The 18,047-nt window shown below is 38.6% G+C and overlaps 1 protein-coding gene across 1 annotated transcript in view; it reads right to left on the bottom strand.

Moving 5' to 3' along the window:
* Positions 1 to 18,047, bottom strand: part of IFT88 (intraflagellar transport 88) — a 145,488-nt gene that overhangs the window by 22,239 nt on the left and 105,202 nt on the right. The window contains exons 21-24 of the mRNA XM_028105472.2: positions 15,673 to 15,725; positions 13,741 to 13,806; positions 9,823 to 9,929; positions 2,435 to 2,501 (exon numbers count right to left, since the gene is read on the bottom strand). Of these exons, the coding sequence (XP_027961273.1) occupies positions 2,435 to 2,501; positions 9,823 to 9,929; positions 13,741 to 13,806; positions 15,673 to 15,725 (293 nt within the window). The remainder of the gene's footprint in view (positions 1 to 2,434; positions 2,502 to 9,822; positions 9,930 to 13,740; positions 13,807 to 15,672; positions 15,726 to 18,047) is intronic.

Genomic DNA, 18,047 nt, shown 5'->3' with positions numbered 1-18,047 from the left:
GAAAGGCCTCTCCTTCCCTGCACTCAGGTATCAGACCTGGGGCAGCCTCACCTTTCTCCAGTGTGAGTCTTTTCTTCACTGAACTAACCCTGACCATGGGGGACATCCCAGGCCCAGGTGAGGCATTTCATTTTGTTCTGAGACATAGCATGATTGAAGGAGTATTAGGGAGAGGTCACCTTGGCGGGGTGAGGGAGTGCTGAACCGCTCTTTCCATGTTGAAGGATCTGGCACCTCAGTGGCCTCTGAGGCACACCTTGATCTTTCTGATGTTTCTGAGAGGCAGACATTAGTCTGACTGGGATAATTTCTTGGGGTGGGACTGTGGACACTGTGCTCTGGGCTCCGGCTCAGCACCAACCTATTCAAGGTTCTTAGAGCATGCCCTGGTCCTGATGTTTCTGAAGCAGATTTTCAAACATTCCAGATATCTGGGTAACTCAGGCTCAGGTTTAGGGGTTAACACTGGTGACATTTTGCAAGCTTACGAATATCAGGGAAGGCTCTGAGAACTTAACATAGGCTATTGGGGATTTTTCTGGGAGGAACTGGTTGGTTACTCTGAACTTAAGATTTTTAGAGGGAAGTATAGAAAACTTAGAAGATGGTGAATTGGTCCTAGAATTTTGATAAATATGTAATATTTCCCTAGGGGTTACTCAAGACAATTACTCCTGGGCGCCTGGGTGGCTCAGATGGTTAAGCATCTGCCTTCAGCTCAGGTCATGATCCCAGAGTCCTGGGATCGAGTCCCGCATCGGGCTCCCTGCTCCTTGGGAGCCTGCTTCTCCCTCTGCCTCTCTCTCTCTCTCCCTCTGTCTCTCGTGAATAAATAAATAAAATCTTTAAAAAAGAAAAGACAATTACTCCTTAAGGGACACTCAATTTCAAAAAAGCTCATACCACAGACTGCTTGCTTCCCAAGAGTAAGGATGAACGAGGAGCAGCAAGTTGGTCTGCTGGACCTAAGTGCCTCTTAACTGAGGCGTAAAGCCTCGTTGGCCATTAGGGACATTTCTGGTACATACAGGTCCATGATCAGGGTCAGGGGACACTATGGAGAAGTCAATGCCCATCATGACCATGGAGGGCTGACCAGATAGTAAATGGTTACTCCCTGATGTGGCAGACTGCCCTTGGTACCCCTGGGACTCAAGCTGAAAGCTGCTTCTACTAATTTCTGAAGCTCTGAGTAACAACTCCTGGGACCTAAGGGTAAACAGGTGAGGACTGTGAGGTTCAGCTGGAGAAGGTGGACTAATTCTTCGAGAATCAAACTGTCTTGCTAGAACTAGATGCCACTGATGACTGTAACTGCTTAAACTTATCTGGCAAAGCAGAGCTCAGAACTCTGGAAAGACTCTTTGGCCCAGCTGCAGTTTCTATCCCCAGGAAAGTTAGAACACCCACGTGCATTTCTCCAGCATAGCAGCAGTCTCGGCAGCACCTGAAACTCGTGTGTCTTTCCAACTAGATGGTAATGTTCCTGGGCACAGGGACCATGTCTTACTCATCCCCATGTCCTCGGCACTTGGCACAGTATTTATCTGGCACCTGGTATGCATCTAATAAATGTTTGTGAATGAATGAAAGACCTACCTAAACTAAGGGTCCCATCTGTCTTTGTCCTGACTCCTAGATCACAAAGGGATGGGAGAATGAAGTTGGGCAGTTGCACGGACTTGGATCACGTATGCATGAGAGTGTTAAGTATGGATATGAGAGAATATATGTGTAGTTCTAGATCCCAATTTAGCATTTATTTTCCCAATTAGTTTCTTTAAAGCCACCAAATTTCTATGAAGTTTAACTTACACTACCCCCTGACGGAGACAGAGAAGGCAGATTTTGTTGATGAGGAAAGAGGGAAGGAAAACTTAATCTTCTTATTAAGTAATGGCATGACAAGCAATCAAAGTCAAGGAACTGAGAGATGCAAACAAATTTAGAAATCACCTAAAGTCTACAGCATATACGTGGTTAGTCCAAAGATAGAAGGCTGTCATGAACCATGTCTCCTAATTCCAAGACGTGCACTATTTCTACAAGAAAAGTGTAAAGACTCAGGACTGCCAGCATTCTATAAGATCATCTTCTCATGGTACTGCCTTAAAATGTAAATTTAAAAAATGTAACACAGTAAAACTGCATCAGTATGGACATCTATGTTCATCTATCCAGCATGAACTTACTTAATAATCACTTAGCAGAAACAGGTATGGTTATTTAAGAAGTAAAATCCACTAACATTAAGTCATTTACATAGTCGACTGCTTATAAAATAAATTAGAATAAGTGAGGTTTTACTGTGTATAGAGCAAGCAAACAAACAAGGGGCATTTTTTTTTTTTTTTGGATTATTCAAGATGTTCCTAGAAGCCCATGTACTGCCACTTGTCAAATCCAGTATTTCGAGGAAACGGGAACTACTCACCGCTGCCATCACTCCCCTCTCTTCTGCTGCGGGAGCCCCCACTGCTGTCTCTGCCAGACTTTATGCGCTAGAACAACAAGATGAGTTTAAAAGAATAAATGATAGTCCCTCAAAGTTGAATATAACTCAATGCTGATTTTTTAAATTAACGTTACTGTGTAGCCCTTAAGATTCACTGCTCCCACTCCCCTAAAAGCTGGGTTTGAACTGCTCCTTACCCCAGAGTTGACTGTATGGGAGAAAAGATGAGGTTGTTGTGTATGTAAAGGGTTCTGCCCGCTACCAGGGCCCTCAGGCCTTATGAAATACTCAGGTGGCGCTTCCACTTACAGGTGCAGCATGACTTTGCTTACAAACCCAATATTCTCCTGATATGAAAGTTCATGTCTTAAACTGGGGTGGGGGGGTGCCTGGGGGGGCAGGGGACTAGGGAATCCACAGAAAGGCTATTTCCTGAGCTAGTCCTACTCTATCTGTAATGGCTGGACCTGAACTATTTTGGGGAAAGGAAAGGTAAACTGGGTTTTGAAATTCAACTTCTACAATAAAAGCACGATTAAAATCTCACAAAACACCTAAGATCTGTTCAGCAGTCCACTTTCTTAGGTACAAGCTCACCCTTAAAACATAAGAAATATCTTCAAGCTGTGACATTCTTAGGTTTATTGAAGCAATTTATGGTTATTCTGTGTTTTGCTTAAGTGTTACTTTTTGTATTGACACCGAATCTGCCAGATTCTCATATGTCTAAAGCTGTGTTTACAGAGACAGGGCAGTCAGTGACCAGTCAGACAGCTTTTGATAAATATTTACTCTACAACTGACTAAAAATTTTAAACATAGGTTGGTACCTTATTTAGATCTTCAATAATATAAACACAATTTCATATTTAACTCAAAGGACAAACTACCATTCCCTCAACTCTGACAACTCCCCCGATATTTATAAATTTTCGGGTCATGGATGTGGTTATTGACATTGTGGTCTGCTAGGAAGAAAAAAATTCCCTTTCAGTAATTCAAGACTCATTTCTGTAAAATGGATCACTCTCCTAAAACTCAGGACTTTTAACTACATGTAAACATGCTCACATTTTTTTCTGTTAAAAAAGAAATGTCCCTTGAAACCCCATCTCTCCCGTTTGCCCTTTTTCTTTTGAAAATCTAAAAATGATGATGTAACAAAATAAAAATTTTAATGTCTGTAATCAGATTTTATTTCAAAACTTATTTTTCATCTCTCCACATACTATTTCTACCATATCTAAAAGACCTACACAATGCTAAAATAAACTCATAAAGACAAATGCCCATTAACTTGAAATTTTTTCAAATTAAATGTGAGACAAGATCTTGCACCCTGGTTTATAATAGGACAATTTAGGAAAGTGAGCACTTTCCACCATCACTACATATCTCACCCCATTGCACCAATTCCTTGCTCTCATCTAGAATTTCCCAATCCTTTGGCTCTCGTCCGTCTTTTCCTAATTAATTCCCATAAATCCTCACTTTATTTCCAGCCTACGATCACCCCACCACTCTAAGTACATCTCCTTTAGGACCTCCAGGCCCCTTGCTTGCCCACTTGACTTTCTGCTCCACTCACCAAGAAATCTAAAACCTGGCTTGATTCAATGACTTCTCTTCTTCCTCTCCTATTCCCAGGACACCGTGCCCTGCTGGACACATATCACATAAGCACATGACAGTGCCAGCCTCCAGGCGCCTCCTCACTACTGGTTCAGCCTCCGCCCCCAAGCCCCACAGAGCAACCATGTTATTAATATACCACATTCTGTCCTTTTCATCTTTGGAAAGTGACTGCCCCTCCTACTTTGTGAATAAAAGGCAGCTTGCACCCCTTGGATGTGTTCCTTCAACTACTCTCCTGTGGGCAGAGAATGTGGGGTTTTGTTTTGGGTTTTTTTGTGGGGGGGAGAGGAGAGAGAGAGGTAGGAGGGGCCAAGGGAGAATCTTAAGAGAGAGGGAATCTTAAGCAGGCTCCATGCCCCGTGTGGAGCAGGATGCAGGGCTTAATCTCACAACCCTGAGACCATGACTTGAGCCAGAATCAAGAGTCAGACACTTAAATGACTGAGCCACTCAGGTGCCCAGAAAATGAGGGGTTTTTTATGAGGGATAAAAAACCCCCTTCCAACTGAACACCTATTTGTTGCTGAAAATCAACAAATTCACCATACTGAATCTTTTGTACTTTGTTCTCTAACCCTCTTTGGTATTTTAGCTGAAAATTTTCTCTCTCCATATTTAGATTACTGAGTCTTTAATTCCTGCTCTTCCCATTTTGTTCTTTTCCAGACTGTAGTCAAGTTTAACAGAATGCCTTGCAGCTAACTTTTCTGTGTCCAGTGAAGAATAAAAAACACCTCTTTAAAAAGTGTTGCTAAGAGGCCCACAGTGCTGGGGGCCAGTGCACATTGCTCCAGGCCGCAGTAGCCAGACATGGCCGAGGTGGTCTTTCTTGTCTGGCCAAATGGCCTGTGCCTGGAGCTGCTTACTGATGGCACCAATGAATACACATGTGTAAACTTTTCTTCTTCCTCAGGAATGTAGGTCCCCCAAGCATGAAGGGGAGAACAGTCTTCTTTCTCCACAATAGTTCCAGGAAGAGAAACAGGTTCGCTGAAAAATCAGTCTAAATAAATTTCTGGCTTTTAACACTTTAAAGTAGGAGTTAGGGGCTCAGGGAGCTACACTATCCTGACTCACATAAACCTGAATCAATTTATCTTTCTTTCTTAGGTCTACATAAATCTGTTTCCATTTTTAAACAATTTTTTAAAATCCATGGCCTGATTTATTTTACATCTACTTTCTGCCCCCCACTCTCCAAGTCAGATTCCATACCCTGAGCTGGTATTTGATCATTTGTATGATGACCCTGTAGAAGCATAAACTCTAGACAAGCGCTTCTCAAACTTTAGTGAATAGAAAAATACTTGGAGAACTTGTTTAAAAAAACACATACACAGGGGCGCCTAGGTGGCTCAGTTGGTTGGGTGTCTGCCTTCAGCTTAGGTCAGGATCCCGGAACCCTGGGATCCAGCCCTGAATTGGGCTCCCTGCTCATGAGGGAGCCTGCTTCTCCCTCTGCCTCTCCCCTCCACTGATACGCACACTCTCTCAAATAAATAAATAAAATCTTAAAAAAAAAAAAAAAACCACATACACAGATTCTTGAATTTAACTCTGGGGTAGGGTTTGGGTAGGCCTGGGGTGGGGCCCAAGACTTTGTAATTCTAAGACGTGCCCAGGTGATTCTGAGGCTCTACTGGTCCACAGAGCATCCTTGAATAGCACTATTCTGAGACCCTAATGCCTAATCAAATTTTGGTGAGCTGATGGCAAGATACATTTTAATTTAATTCATGGTATGAGTTACCAACTTTTCTGAGTGCAGAATAAGTAAGGACCATACATCAACTGAAAATAATTGTTTGCATCATCCTTTTCCCCTACTGTTCATACGGTAGTAACGCACAGTAGTTAGGGACATAGACTTAGGAGCCGATATGAAGCCTAGGTCTGCCCCTAATAGGTATGTGACCTGGAGGAAGTTACTTAGCCACCATGGGCCTCAGTTTTCTCATTTATTAAAAAAAATAATAAAACAATACCCAACTTCATAGGACTAGTGTGATTAAATTAGTTAATAAATATAAAGTGCTTACTTAAAACAGTGCCTGTACCTGTCATGCACTCAGTAAATGTTAGCTGTTGCTATTATTAATGTCTAGTTAGGCAGATGTAATCAAGTGGAATTAAAGGGAAAACTAACCAGAACCATGAAGAGTGCTAACATTATTAACGAACGTTCATCCAGAGCCTTCACTTCTTTTCCTTCCTGCTGCCAAACTTCTACCTTTATTAGCACTTCCAGAGGAGAGGAAAGCATAAAGACTGGGGGTCAACTTTGTACTCCTTTCAACAGCTCTAGGTAAGAGTTTGATGTGATTATCTATGATATCCCTGCTTTCAATTATATGTCCATTTCCCAAACGTTCTCAAGTTCACAATATGGAAGTGTTCTTCTTCAGCAAGAAACACCAAAATTAGACTGATTGTAGAGAGTTACCAGTTCTAAAAAAGATATTTGACTGTCTAACAATGTTAAAATGCTTAAGGAAATCAAGACATATCTGTACAATAATGTATTATGCAGGCATTAACAATGATTATATGAAGAAATTCTAATTATATAGAAAAATGTTAAGTTTCCGCATTAGGACAGATTCTAAACAAGAGACACAAAAAGCAACAAGTTCAAATTTAGAAAAGGAGAGTGTCCTTAGTTCATAAGTTTATTTATTATACTTTGTTTTATAACTAATAGTGCTTTATGCACTATGCAAGCCAGGAAATAGAATGCTCTGCCCCATGGGCTCACAATCTCAGAAACACAAACTGAAATGGGACATGTCAACAATTAAAAGATAAATTAGCTCTCAGAGAGTGAGAATTCTGTCTCTTCTCCCTAGGACCTTTCTTTTCCACTATTTTTTCTCTTCCACACTGTATTTATAAGCAAAACATAAGTGAGAAAATATCAAGAACATGTTTCTTTTGTTTAAGAGTTAATGAAGAGTACCAAAGAAAAGAGAGATTGATTTCAAGGGCACTGCAGAGAGAGTGCTCTGTGGATGAGGACTGTGACTCTGACTCTAAAGAAAGATTAAGCAGTAACATTTGAGGGACGATATTAAGGAGAAGCTATAATGAGAGAAGATATCTAAGTGAACTTAGGTTTTACACAGATTACAATGAGGGCAGTGATAAAATATTGCCAAAAGAGGCACTGCTCAAACACTGTGAGATTTTAATAATTGGAGTAAATAAGTAAGAGAAACACTGAATCTAATCTAAATGCATCAATTGTAACTTGAATGAGTTTACTAAAGTACTCTTAATTAAGTCATTAGGGAATTATTTTAGGGAAGACAGTGGAAGGCTGTCAGGTCTATGAGAGAAACAGGTAAAAACTGACTATATTCAATGTATATATAAATATTTTGATGGAAGAGGAATCAAAAGGCCGAGTACAAACTAGAAAGAAAAATCAGTCTCAATGACATTTACATACTCATTCTTTCTTTAAAAAGATTTTATTTATTTGAGAGAGAGCAAGCACACAGGAGTAGGGGGGAGGGGCAGAGGGAGAGGGAGAAGCAGACTCCCCACTGAGCAGGGAGCCCGACATGGGGCTGGATCCCAGGACCCTGAGATCATGACCTGAGCCAAAGGCAGACAGATACTCAATTGACTGAGCCACCCACATAATCATTCTTAATAGTAAGATCCAACAGTCCACCCGAATAGCAGCTCATAGCAGTCAGCCAGAGGAAGAGTTTAACACCCCAGAGAGAGAGTGCATAGAAGAAAGAGGATGAGGTAAGAAGAAAGGCAAAGGGAGAGAGGAAGCCAATGTAAAGATGTACAGTACCTCAAAGACCAGAACTAGAGCACAGTATCTATAATGGTTCAACCCAGATACAACTAAACATGGAGAAATGAAGCGATAAGAAAACTGTACAAAAGCAACTCTGCATCTCTTTAAAGGGGGCATATTTGGTCTTTGCCCTTAAAGTTCATTTCCCAGGGACTGCTCAGAATCAGATTTCTTACAGCTGGAGCTACCAACCCTTACGAGCTGGCTGCAAGGCAAGTCCCAGGGAGTTGGAAGGACTGCTACTTATTGTGTAAAAGGGGGCCACCCTGGAAGTCTATTAAATCAGAGATGGTAATGCATATGCCAGTTCTCCTGTTTAAGGTTGTAAGTTGTGAGAAGTGTATTATGCATGATCCATAGTTTGTATTAGTTGTATGTTCTCTGTTCAGTATAAACTTAACCTACTGATGACTAAACTTAGGAGTCTTTTTTTAAGATTTTATTTATTTATTTAATTGACACAGAGAGAAAGACAGAGAGAGGGGGAACACAAGCAGGAGGAGGGTCAGAGGGAGAAGCAGGCTTCCCGCTGGGCAGGGAGCCTGATGCGGGGCTCGATCCCAGGACCCTGAGATCATGACCTGAGCTGAAGGCAGTCGCTTAACCAACTGAGCCACCCAGGCCCCCCTAAACTTAGGAGTCTTAAAAGACTTTGACTCTTTCTTTGGTTCTATACTATAACTTAACAACTAATTTTAAGCTCCAAAAATGTTCTTGGTGTGAAATATATAATTATTTTTGATTCTTCTTATTGAAACACATTTAATAGTGATTATGAGGACAATTATGATAACTTGAACTTTGACTTATACCCATTTAATTTTACAAAGCTTTCACACAGGTTACCTAATTTAGCAATTGGTACATGGTAGTAAATTGGTCTTCACAGCAAGTTTTAAACTATATACCCTACCATGGCATTTTAATACCAACTTGATATTTTATAGGATTTTTAAGGTAAAAATCTATGTCATGCTCATAATCCTTAAACAACTATACTTTAAAAAGAGAATAAAACAATCAGATCACATCTTCAAAGCAAAAACAAGATAACCACATTTTGAAAGTAAATATGGAATTTAGATTTAATTATCCAAGATAATTAATTTCTTGAAAAAGTCTAACCTTGAATATATTTTCTTTCTATGAAAGGCAGATACTCAAAAATCATGTTAAATTTTTAAATATTCTAGGCTCAAACTTAGGAGAGATAATTCTCTTAAAGAAGTAAAAATAATGGGGGCGCCTGGGTGGCTCAGTCATTAAGCGTCTGCCTTCGGCTCAGGTCATGATCCCAGGGGTCCTGGGATCGAGCCCCACATTGGGCTCCCTGCTCCGTGGGAAGCCTGCTTCTCCCTCTCCCACTCCCTGTGCTTGTGTTCCTGCTCTCACTATCTCTCTCTGTCAAATAAATAAATAAAATCTTAAAAAAAAAGTAAAAATAAGAACACTGTTAATGCACATATTGCATGAAACACAGAAATAAAATGCTTCCATGTATATTAATATTATTCTCACAGCCATGTTCCACTACATAATGAAACACCTTAAAGAAAAGGTACTATTATTATATAGTCCTTAGCTTAGCTTCCATGGGCCACAGGACACTCCAACTGAAACTAATTGCATAAATTAACCTGTAAGTTATTTTGTATTGGGGAAAGTTACAGTGATTTGTCTATGAGTAACCCTCCATGAAAGTATGTTAACTCTGATGCACTTTCTCCTATTAAGAATTGGTTCTTGATAGAATTTTATCCTCAAACTAGAATTTTAGTTATTCTTCCTTTTGTGCCACGGCAGAAAAAAATTTCAACTTTATTTTACTGAGAGAAGCCCTCAGAATCACTCAGTTGAGCTACAGAAGGCTGACATTTTGAAAATTAACACACAGCAGTTTTCGGGCCATAGAAGATACCTGTTCCCGTATTTCTTTCATTTTTTCCAATCTCTTGAGTTTTGTTGCATATTCTTGAACTTCTTTTAATCCAATATCTGTGCAGAGACGAACCAAGAAACGCAGACCTAAATTGTAAAAAATAGTTTTAGAAAAATATTAATGCACATTGTTGAAAATATAACAAATCAATGAACTCAGTCTTTTGGGACACAAGTAGGAATGATACAAATAGTGGTTGTTTCTATTAAAAATTAATGACAGTTCGTATTCTCTGGACCTATGAAAACGGACATCCTTGAAAGGGGACCTAAAGGGACAGACTCTCTCCACCTGCCCTGCCCTCAAGCGAGACCACACCATCTACTTAGAGCCCTTCCCATACTCTTTATGTCCTTATCTGCTTTACCTTTACACCACTTATGACTACTGACTTATATATTTGTTTACTGTCTTTCTCTTCCCAGGGGTTTTCATCTGTTTTACTTTCCGCCACACCCACAGGGCTTGAACAGTGCTATATACCAACACTGTAGCATCACTCCACAAGAATTTGTAAATAAGTCAGCAATTCATGACCATTAACATATTGTAAAAGTAATGGTACTAAAATAATTTAAGATGTCACTATATAAATTGCCTATGTATACGCTTATCTTAATAATTCACAATAAGAATTTACATATATTGTACAAATAATACTTAACTATTTCTCTTACCTACCTATCCTCAGAATGAGTGGCTTAGGAATATTTAAAGTAAAATAAAAATCATTGTTTTTGGTAGATGTTCTCTGAAATTTAGTATGTCATCTGAACTCTATAGAGCAAGTCAATTTTTGCTAGCTGAAGAATATATTTTAAGAATGAATTATCCTGTTGGGTTTATCAGAAAACTACTCTGCTCAAAATGAGATATTACATGGGTGCAAATGTTTTTTCTATAGCTATAGTTAAGGTAGACAAATTATAATTTGTTTTGAAAATTATCGAGGCCGAAGTCACCTTGAACATTCCCTATGACATAGATAATCATTCATTTAATTTTTAGAATGAATATTTTCTTTAAAAAAATATTTTATTTAGGGCGCCTAGGTGGCTCAGTCGTTGAGTGTCTGCCTTTGGCTCAGGTCATGGTCCCAGGGTCCTGGGATCGAGCCCTGCGTCGGGCTCCCTGCTCGGCGGGAAGCCTGCTTCTCCCTCTCCCACTCCCCCTGCTTGTGCTCCCTCTCTCACTGTCTCTTTCTCTGTCAAATAAATAAATAAAATCTTTAAAAAAATATTTTAGGGGCGCCTGAGTGGCTCAGTCGTTAAGCGTCTGCCTTTGGCTCAGGTCATGATCCCAGGGTCCTGGGATCGAGCCCTGCGTCGGGCTCCCTGCTCGGCGGGAAGCCTGCTTCTCCCTCTCCTACTCCCCTTGCTTGCGTTCCTGCTTTCACTGTGTCTATCTCTGTCAAATAAATAAATAAAAATCTTTAAAAAAATACAATTCAAAATATTTAAAAAAAATAAAAAAATATTTTATTTATAAGTAATCTCTACACCCAACACAGGGCTTAAACTTACACCCCTGAGATCAACAGTCACATGCTCCACCAACTGAGTTGGCCTGGTGCCCCTTAGAGTGAATCTTAAACTCTCAATAAGAAAGAAATTTGGACTTGCATGGAGAGTCTCCCTTTACTGGTCCAGTGCAGAGGTACTATAGCCACTGTGGGGGTTCTTAAATCAGAATTCTGTCAATGCAATTTGGCAATGTCTGGGGACATTTTTGTTTTTCATAATGAGTGGAAGTGCTAGGAGCATCTGCTGGGTAGAGGCCAGGGACGCTGCTAAAACATTCTATAATCCGTAGGATGGCCGCCCACAATACAGAATTATCTCATCCCAAATGTCAATGGTGCCAAGGTGGGGAAATGTTTGCCTAGCAGACTTTGGGTTGCTTCATTTTTATAAAAGATATTATTGTTACCTCTCATTTAATCTCTAAATCACCAGTTTCCTAAACTGACTGAGATTAAGAAGCACATAAAAAACTTTTAAAAAAGAAATAGGAAGGGCGCCTGGGTGGCTCAGTTTGTTAAGTGTCTGACTTCCGGGCTGGGTCATAATCTGGGGTCCTGGGATTGGGCCTGCATCGGGCTCCCAGCTCAGCCAGGGAGTCTGCTTCTCCTTCTCCCTCTGCCCCTCCCCTCCACTTGTGTGTGTGAACTCTCTCTCTCAAATAAATAAAAATCTTAAAAAAAAAAAAAGAAATAGGAAATGAAAGATATCTGTGTCCACTGCAAACCTAAATGAGAATCTCTGTAGGTTGGGCTAGAAATTTGTGCTTTTTAAAGTTTTATAAGTAATTCCCACATAGCCTGTTTCCTGATGGCATTTGCAAACTACTGCTATAAATTAACAAATCGGTTTCTAATCAGCATTAGAAAAGGTCTTGCTCCTAAGCTGCTACCAAAGTCCATAATTCTGAGCTCTCTGCTGTTGACCTTTCACAAAAGCCAAATGGAGAAAAATATTAATGAAGGAACATGCAGTACATCTCATTCCCAGATCAGGCTGGGCCACTGGAAAACTTGGCATAGAAAAGATTTGTCTTACTGAACTGAAATGCATTGTTTAGTGTTCACTGTCACTGAAGGAAAAAATTAAAGTCTTTCAAACATTTTATTTGCTATGGGGATGTCATGAAAGCAAGGAGCTGCTATAACTTTAATGGATCTTATCTAATATATATCTCTTGGTTTTGCAACATAAATGAAAAGTTAGAAATGTTTTCTTCTTCCCAAGGAATTACTTTGTTTCCTCATAAATAGAAAAGATTATATAACTGATGACATTTTCTCTCTTTCCTTTAGCTGCAAGGCTATTCAGGGCCAAATACACAATTTAATGAGAGTATGTGGCATGTGAATATGGTTATTTCGTATTTTTCTTGGTCATGATTTTGTTGTTGGTACTCCTGTAATACTTCACATTATTACTTTAAGTAATAACCCATTATGCAACAAGATGGGGAATAAATGAGTATTTTCTACAAAGCTAGCTTCACAAAAGGAAAATAAGCCCAATACCAACATAATGTCTTAAACTTAAAGCAACATTAAAATTCATTTGCTATCCATATGAGCAAGATGATTGTTCTATTTTCATAAACTCTAAAAGTATTTTCAACCTCAGAAAGTTGCATACTAAGTGGAGAGTTAAAAATGCCTTTTCTCGGCTGCCTGGTGGCTCAGTTTGTTGGGTGTCTGCCTTCGGCTCAGGTCATGATCTGGGGACCCTGGGATTCAGCCCCACATTGGGCTACCTACTGAGCAGGGAGCCTGCTTCTCCCTTTCCCTCTCCCCTAGCTTGTGCCCTCTCTTTTTTTTTTTTTTTAAGATTTTATTTATTTGACAGAGGGAGACACAGCGAGAGAGGTAACACAAACAGGGGGAGTGGGAGAGGGAGAAGTAGTCTCCCCACTGAGCAGGGAGCCCCATATGGGGCTTGATCCCAGTATCCCGGGATCATGACCTGAGCCGAAGGCAGACGCTTAACGACTGAGCCACCCAGGTACCCCTTGTGCCCTCTCTTTCTCAAATAAATAATAAATAAATTTTAAAAAAATGCCTTTTCTATAAAACATCAGTTTATGAATTTCAAAAAATCAATAATAAACCAAAATTTATTCTTCAAATTTCACAAAACTTTGAAATACAGATCTATTTACTACTAAAGACAACACAGTGGTATACTTAAATCTATCAAAAATTAAATTCTATACAATGTACTTGCATAGTCAAATTTTCTGATCCTATAACCACATGTGTAATCATGTATCACAAATTATAGGCTGGTAGCTATATATGCAATTACTCTAGCAAATGTAGTTATCATACTTAATGACATAAAATGTGAGAACCTATAGCTTAAAAGTTATAAGATGTAAACTCACATTCAACATTTTCGGGAAATTTTCTGTGAATATCCTTATAAGTATCTAATGCTTTTTGGTAGTTACCTGTAAATAAAAAAAGAAACCACAGCAGATTATAAAAATTAATAAGATTCAGCAAAGTAGTAATTTTAATTCAAGACACTGGCACCATTTATTGGTTTAGTAAGAAGACTTTCATGTTTGCCACAAGCATATATAAACCATTCTTAATATAATTTCTGGAAGAAAATGTACAGATAAAAGAAATTTGAAAAAGGAGTAGAGCAGAAGTAAATGGGTGATGATTGAAACTTAGTTTAGTCCGTGAGGTGCCTGGGTGGCTCAGTCAGTTAAGTGACTGCCTTCGGCTCAGGTCATGATCCCAGGGTCCTGCGACTGAGTCCTACATCAGGCTCCCTGCTCAGGAGGGGGCCTGCTTCTCCCTCTCCCTCTCCCCCTGCCTGTGCTCTCCTGCTCTCTCTCTGTCAAATAAATAAAATCTTAAAAAAAAAAAGAACTTAGTTTAGTTCTTAAAATAAATACATTAGTGTCAAAAATTAGGTTCTATTCAATTTCTAAAACTTAAAGATTATTTTATTAGAACTGACAAATTTAAAAATAATTTAAGTGATAAGCTAACATTAATTTCAATGTCATTCACTTAGTTGGGAAAAGATGAAAAATAACCTTTTCCAGTAGTTTTTATTTTAAAACATTAAAAAGTTTACAGAAAGCATTTTGTTTTATAATACAATAAATATAATACAATACTGCTTCATAGCAGTAAAGAACAGGGAAAAATGAATTTTGGATCTTTGCTAAAATCTCAGTAAACAAGGAATGAATCTGTCTGGGCCCCACTCTACACAAGGGCCAGCCATGCTGACCCTCTAAGAGCTGTGGTGAGAACTGGATGCAACGGAGACAGGAAGCACTCAGCATCCAGCGGCTCTCACTAACGTCAGCTTCTCTTCTTCTAATCTGTACTTCCGTAACACAAGGGAGGTTCTGTCTTAAATCACTCCGAATACCTCATATGTATGTACGCCTTACCTATGACTGACACCGTAATGAACACTGGTAACTCAGAACTCACTCTGATATCAATAACATGTACATACAGTATAGTGATGTTATAGACCTCATAGGAACTACAGTAACAGCAAAGATCAATGATCTAAATGATTTGAGGACTCCTGTGTATATATTCTGATGCCACTCTGAAGGAGCTCACAAAGGTAAAGAAAGAGACCTACAAAACAGGATGAGAATGCTGTTAACACTGTCACATTTGTGCTCCCTTTGGATTGAGGAATTTTTTTCCTGGATCATTTGTAGGCTCTACAAGAGGGATTACAAATCTATTAACATTTTATCTCCTTGCCTAATATCTTAGAGTCTTAATAGTATCATTCACTTCACAGTTAGTCCAACAATACTAACATCTCCATGCTCTGTGCTTCAGGACAAGTGTCAGCAGTACAGGACGGAATAAAAACAGTTCCCAAGAACACAAAGGTACCTAGTGGTATTTGGTATAGAAAACAGCCCCAGTTGTTCCAGTTCAGGGCCTTCTTCAGCTTCTCGTGTGAGACCGTCTCATAAGTTTGGCCGAGCGTACAAGGATGTTTAGACTTAGGTGAACAGAAAATGGAAATGTAAACTAATATGTATAAAATGTCTATTTTTCTGTGACTAACTTGTCAAAATGATTACATGTTAACTTTGAAAATTAATGAATCTCTTAATAATGGTGACCCACTTTGTAAGCATAACTTTTTTCTGTATGTAGTAATTATTATGTTTCTCATATAATGCTTCAATATGTGTAGTAATCAAAAGCTAATGTTTTAATAAACAAATATGCAGTTGGAAAACAGTTATGTACATAATTACCTAAAAGACAAAGAAACAAAATATATAAAAAATGAATAAAATTAAAGCATTTACCACTTCTTCTAAAACAACTAGCTACCATCAGCTGCCATTTCACTTGTGTAGGCCTATAAAAGAAATGAATTATATGAAATCAGAGATGAAATAAAAACAATCTGTGATGATCGCAGTTTTATAAAGCTATATATCTATAGTATCGTTCAAGTTTTTTTCAAATACTTTTTGACCTTTGATTAGATCTTTATTATTGACAATAGCATATATACACTTTCCTTCATTATTACCTATCAGATGCGTATTAGAAAATTTAAATTTAAGAGTCCTTCAATCTAGTTCATGCCTTATTTAGATTTTATGTGAACACTTAACCTGTTTGGCTAAAGACCACTGCATTCTATTTTAAACATTATCATTATCTTTGCCATAATTTTATACTTTGGTTTAGTACCCTAAGGATTAGAAATTTAGGCTTGCAAATTTAGTACCCATGAGGCGATTTTTGACCTTGTGTGTGAACAATTAGGCTTCTAAAGACAGAGTAAAACAGAATTGTATTCATCCTGTTTTTCCTCTTAAAAGGAAATGAATTTTTTTTCTAAAATAAGTAATCATGACCAGGATTTCTAAAGACTGTTACAAATATCTAAGCAAACAAAATTTGAAGAAATGAAAGACTTGGAAATAACTGAATGCTCTTCTCATTTCCTTTTAGACTCTTCCTTCTATTCACCTGATGACTTCAAAGACAGCCTCACTCCTACTCAAATTGATGGTACAGCTACCAGCTTTGGAGTTAGATTAAATCAGGGTTTAAATCACAGCCCTACTACTTGGACAAGTTGACCTCAATCCACTCCTTACACAGCCATCCACTTTGACCTAAAGAAAACACATATCTAATCACATTACTTCCCTCTTTAAAATGCATCACCTCCCCTCCAACTCCATAACTCCAAGGTCCTAATCCAGTTCATCCACTGTTAGCCATTTGCTGCCTCTCCAAGTCCACTTCCGGGGTGCCCTGCCTAACATTTCATGCTACAGCAAGTCCAAACAGGAGGACAGAGTCCCCTGCATTCACTGCATTTTCTAGACTCCTGGTCTTTCCACACACCATCACCTTCACTTGGAGACTCATTCCAACCTCGTTTATGCTCTTCCTTGCTAGACTGGATTAGACAGTTCTAGGCACTCTTCTAACGTCCTAGAATCTCTTTAGTACTGCATTTACTATATTGTATTATTATTTAGTTTCTATATGAAACTATAAATTCCTGAAGGAAGTTCAGTCTTTGTGTTCCTAGGACCTGGCATGACGCCTGATATATACTGGGTGATCACTAATCATTAATTCCTCATTTACATATTCAAGTATATATCCTTATTATTTCCTTCAAGGTTGGGATTATGATTTTTAGTTCGGTAACCTATTAATTCTGTGAATTTGATAAGTTATTTAAACTCATGCCTCTGTTTACTCATCTACAAAGTAGGGATAACAATAGTACCTGCTTTGTAAATTTGTGAGGATTAAATAACACAATATATGTAACAAACAGTAAACACTTGTTATTATTATAGCCACTTCTTGTCTCTTCTTCAGGAAAGCCTTAGTTCATGAATGCCACCTACTGGGAATTTTAAAAAACAGCCACCAGAGCAGCTGTGAAGTAGTGTGTGCATATGGTTATGTGTGCATCCGTATGTGGAAAATGGATTAATTCTTTTTGACCACTGAAGTAGCGCAGTGAGGAGAGGTAGAACAGAGCTCAGTGACTTAATGTTAATAAGGAGCAGGTAACATTCTGAATTATTAATTGTAGTTGATCATTACTGCAGATGATCTGTGACATTGCTCGCTTTCATTAGCACAGATAATTGGGCACTGATTTAATGTGTATTTTTATCACGGGAGTTTATGCATTATAATAGTTAAGCTGTCATGCATAATAAGTGTAACAAAGGTACAATTTAGGATATGAGATAAATGTACTTCATTAATCTTCAGAATTAAATTGCCATGTTCCTATTGTTACTTTTAGTAACTGGAGAGAGCCCAGGCACTATTAATATAGGACAGGACAGTTTTGCATAAAAGTAAATAAATAAGGCTAATTGTTTTGGTTTCTCTCTTTTATCAGAACCTAGTTTATAAATAATAAGCCAAGTTTATTTCTTGAATGAATGCCTACTCGTCTCTTCAATCCTCAAAGTAAAGTACTACTACTTTACAGATAGCACATTTAAGACATAGTGATTTAAAATAACATCCCCCTGCCCCAGCACCTCCAGCAAATTGGTTTTAAATTGCCTAGCACAGTATAATGAATACAGGACTGTACTAAAGGTCTTAAGTATTTTAAATCTGCAATGACTTGGCTTTAAATTTTAGAATTATGAAATTTTAGAAGTGGAAGTAGCCTCAGCAA

The sequence above is a fragment of the Eumetopias jubatus genome, unplaced genomic scaffold (assembly GCF_037043125.1).
Source record: "Eumetopias jubatus isolate StellerSeaLion01/CBP00866 unplaced genomic scaffold, mEumJub1_p1.0 scaffold_3, whole genome shotgun sequence".
NCBI classification, from domain to species: Eukaryota; Metazoa; Chordata; class Mammalia; order Carnivora; family Otariidae; genus Eumetopias; species Eumetopias jubatus.
Note: the sequence above shows the minus strand (reverse complement) of the source record. Positions and strands in the feature narration are given on the sequence as shown.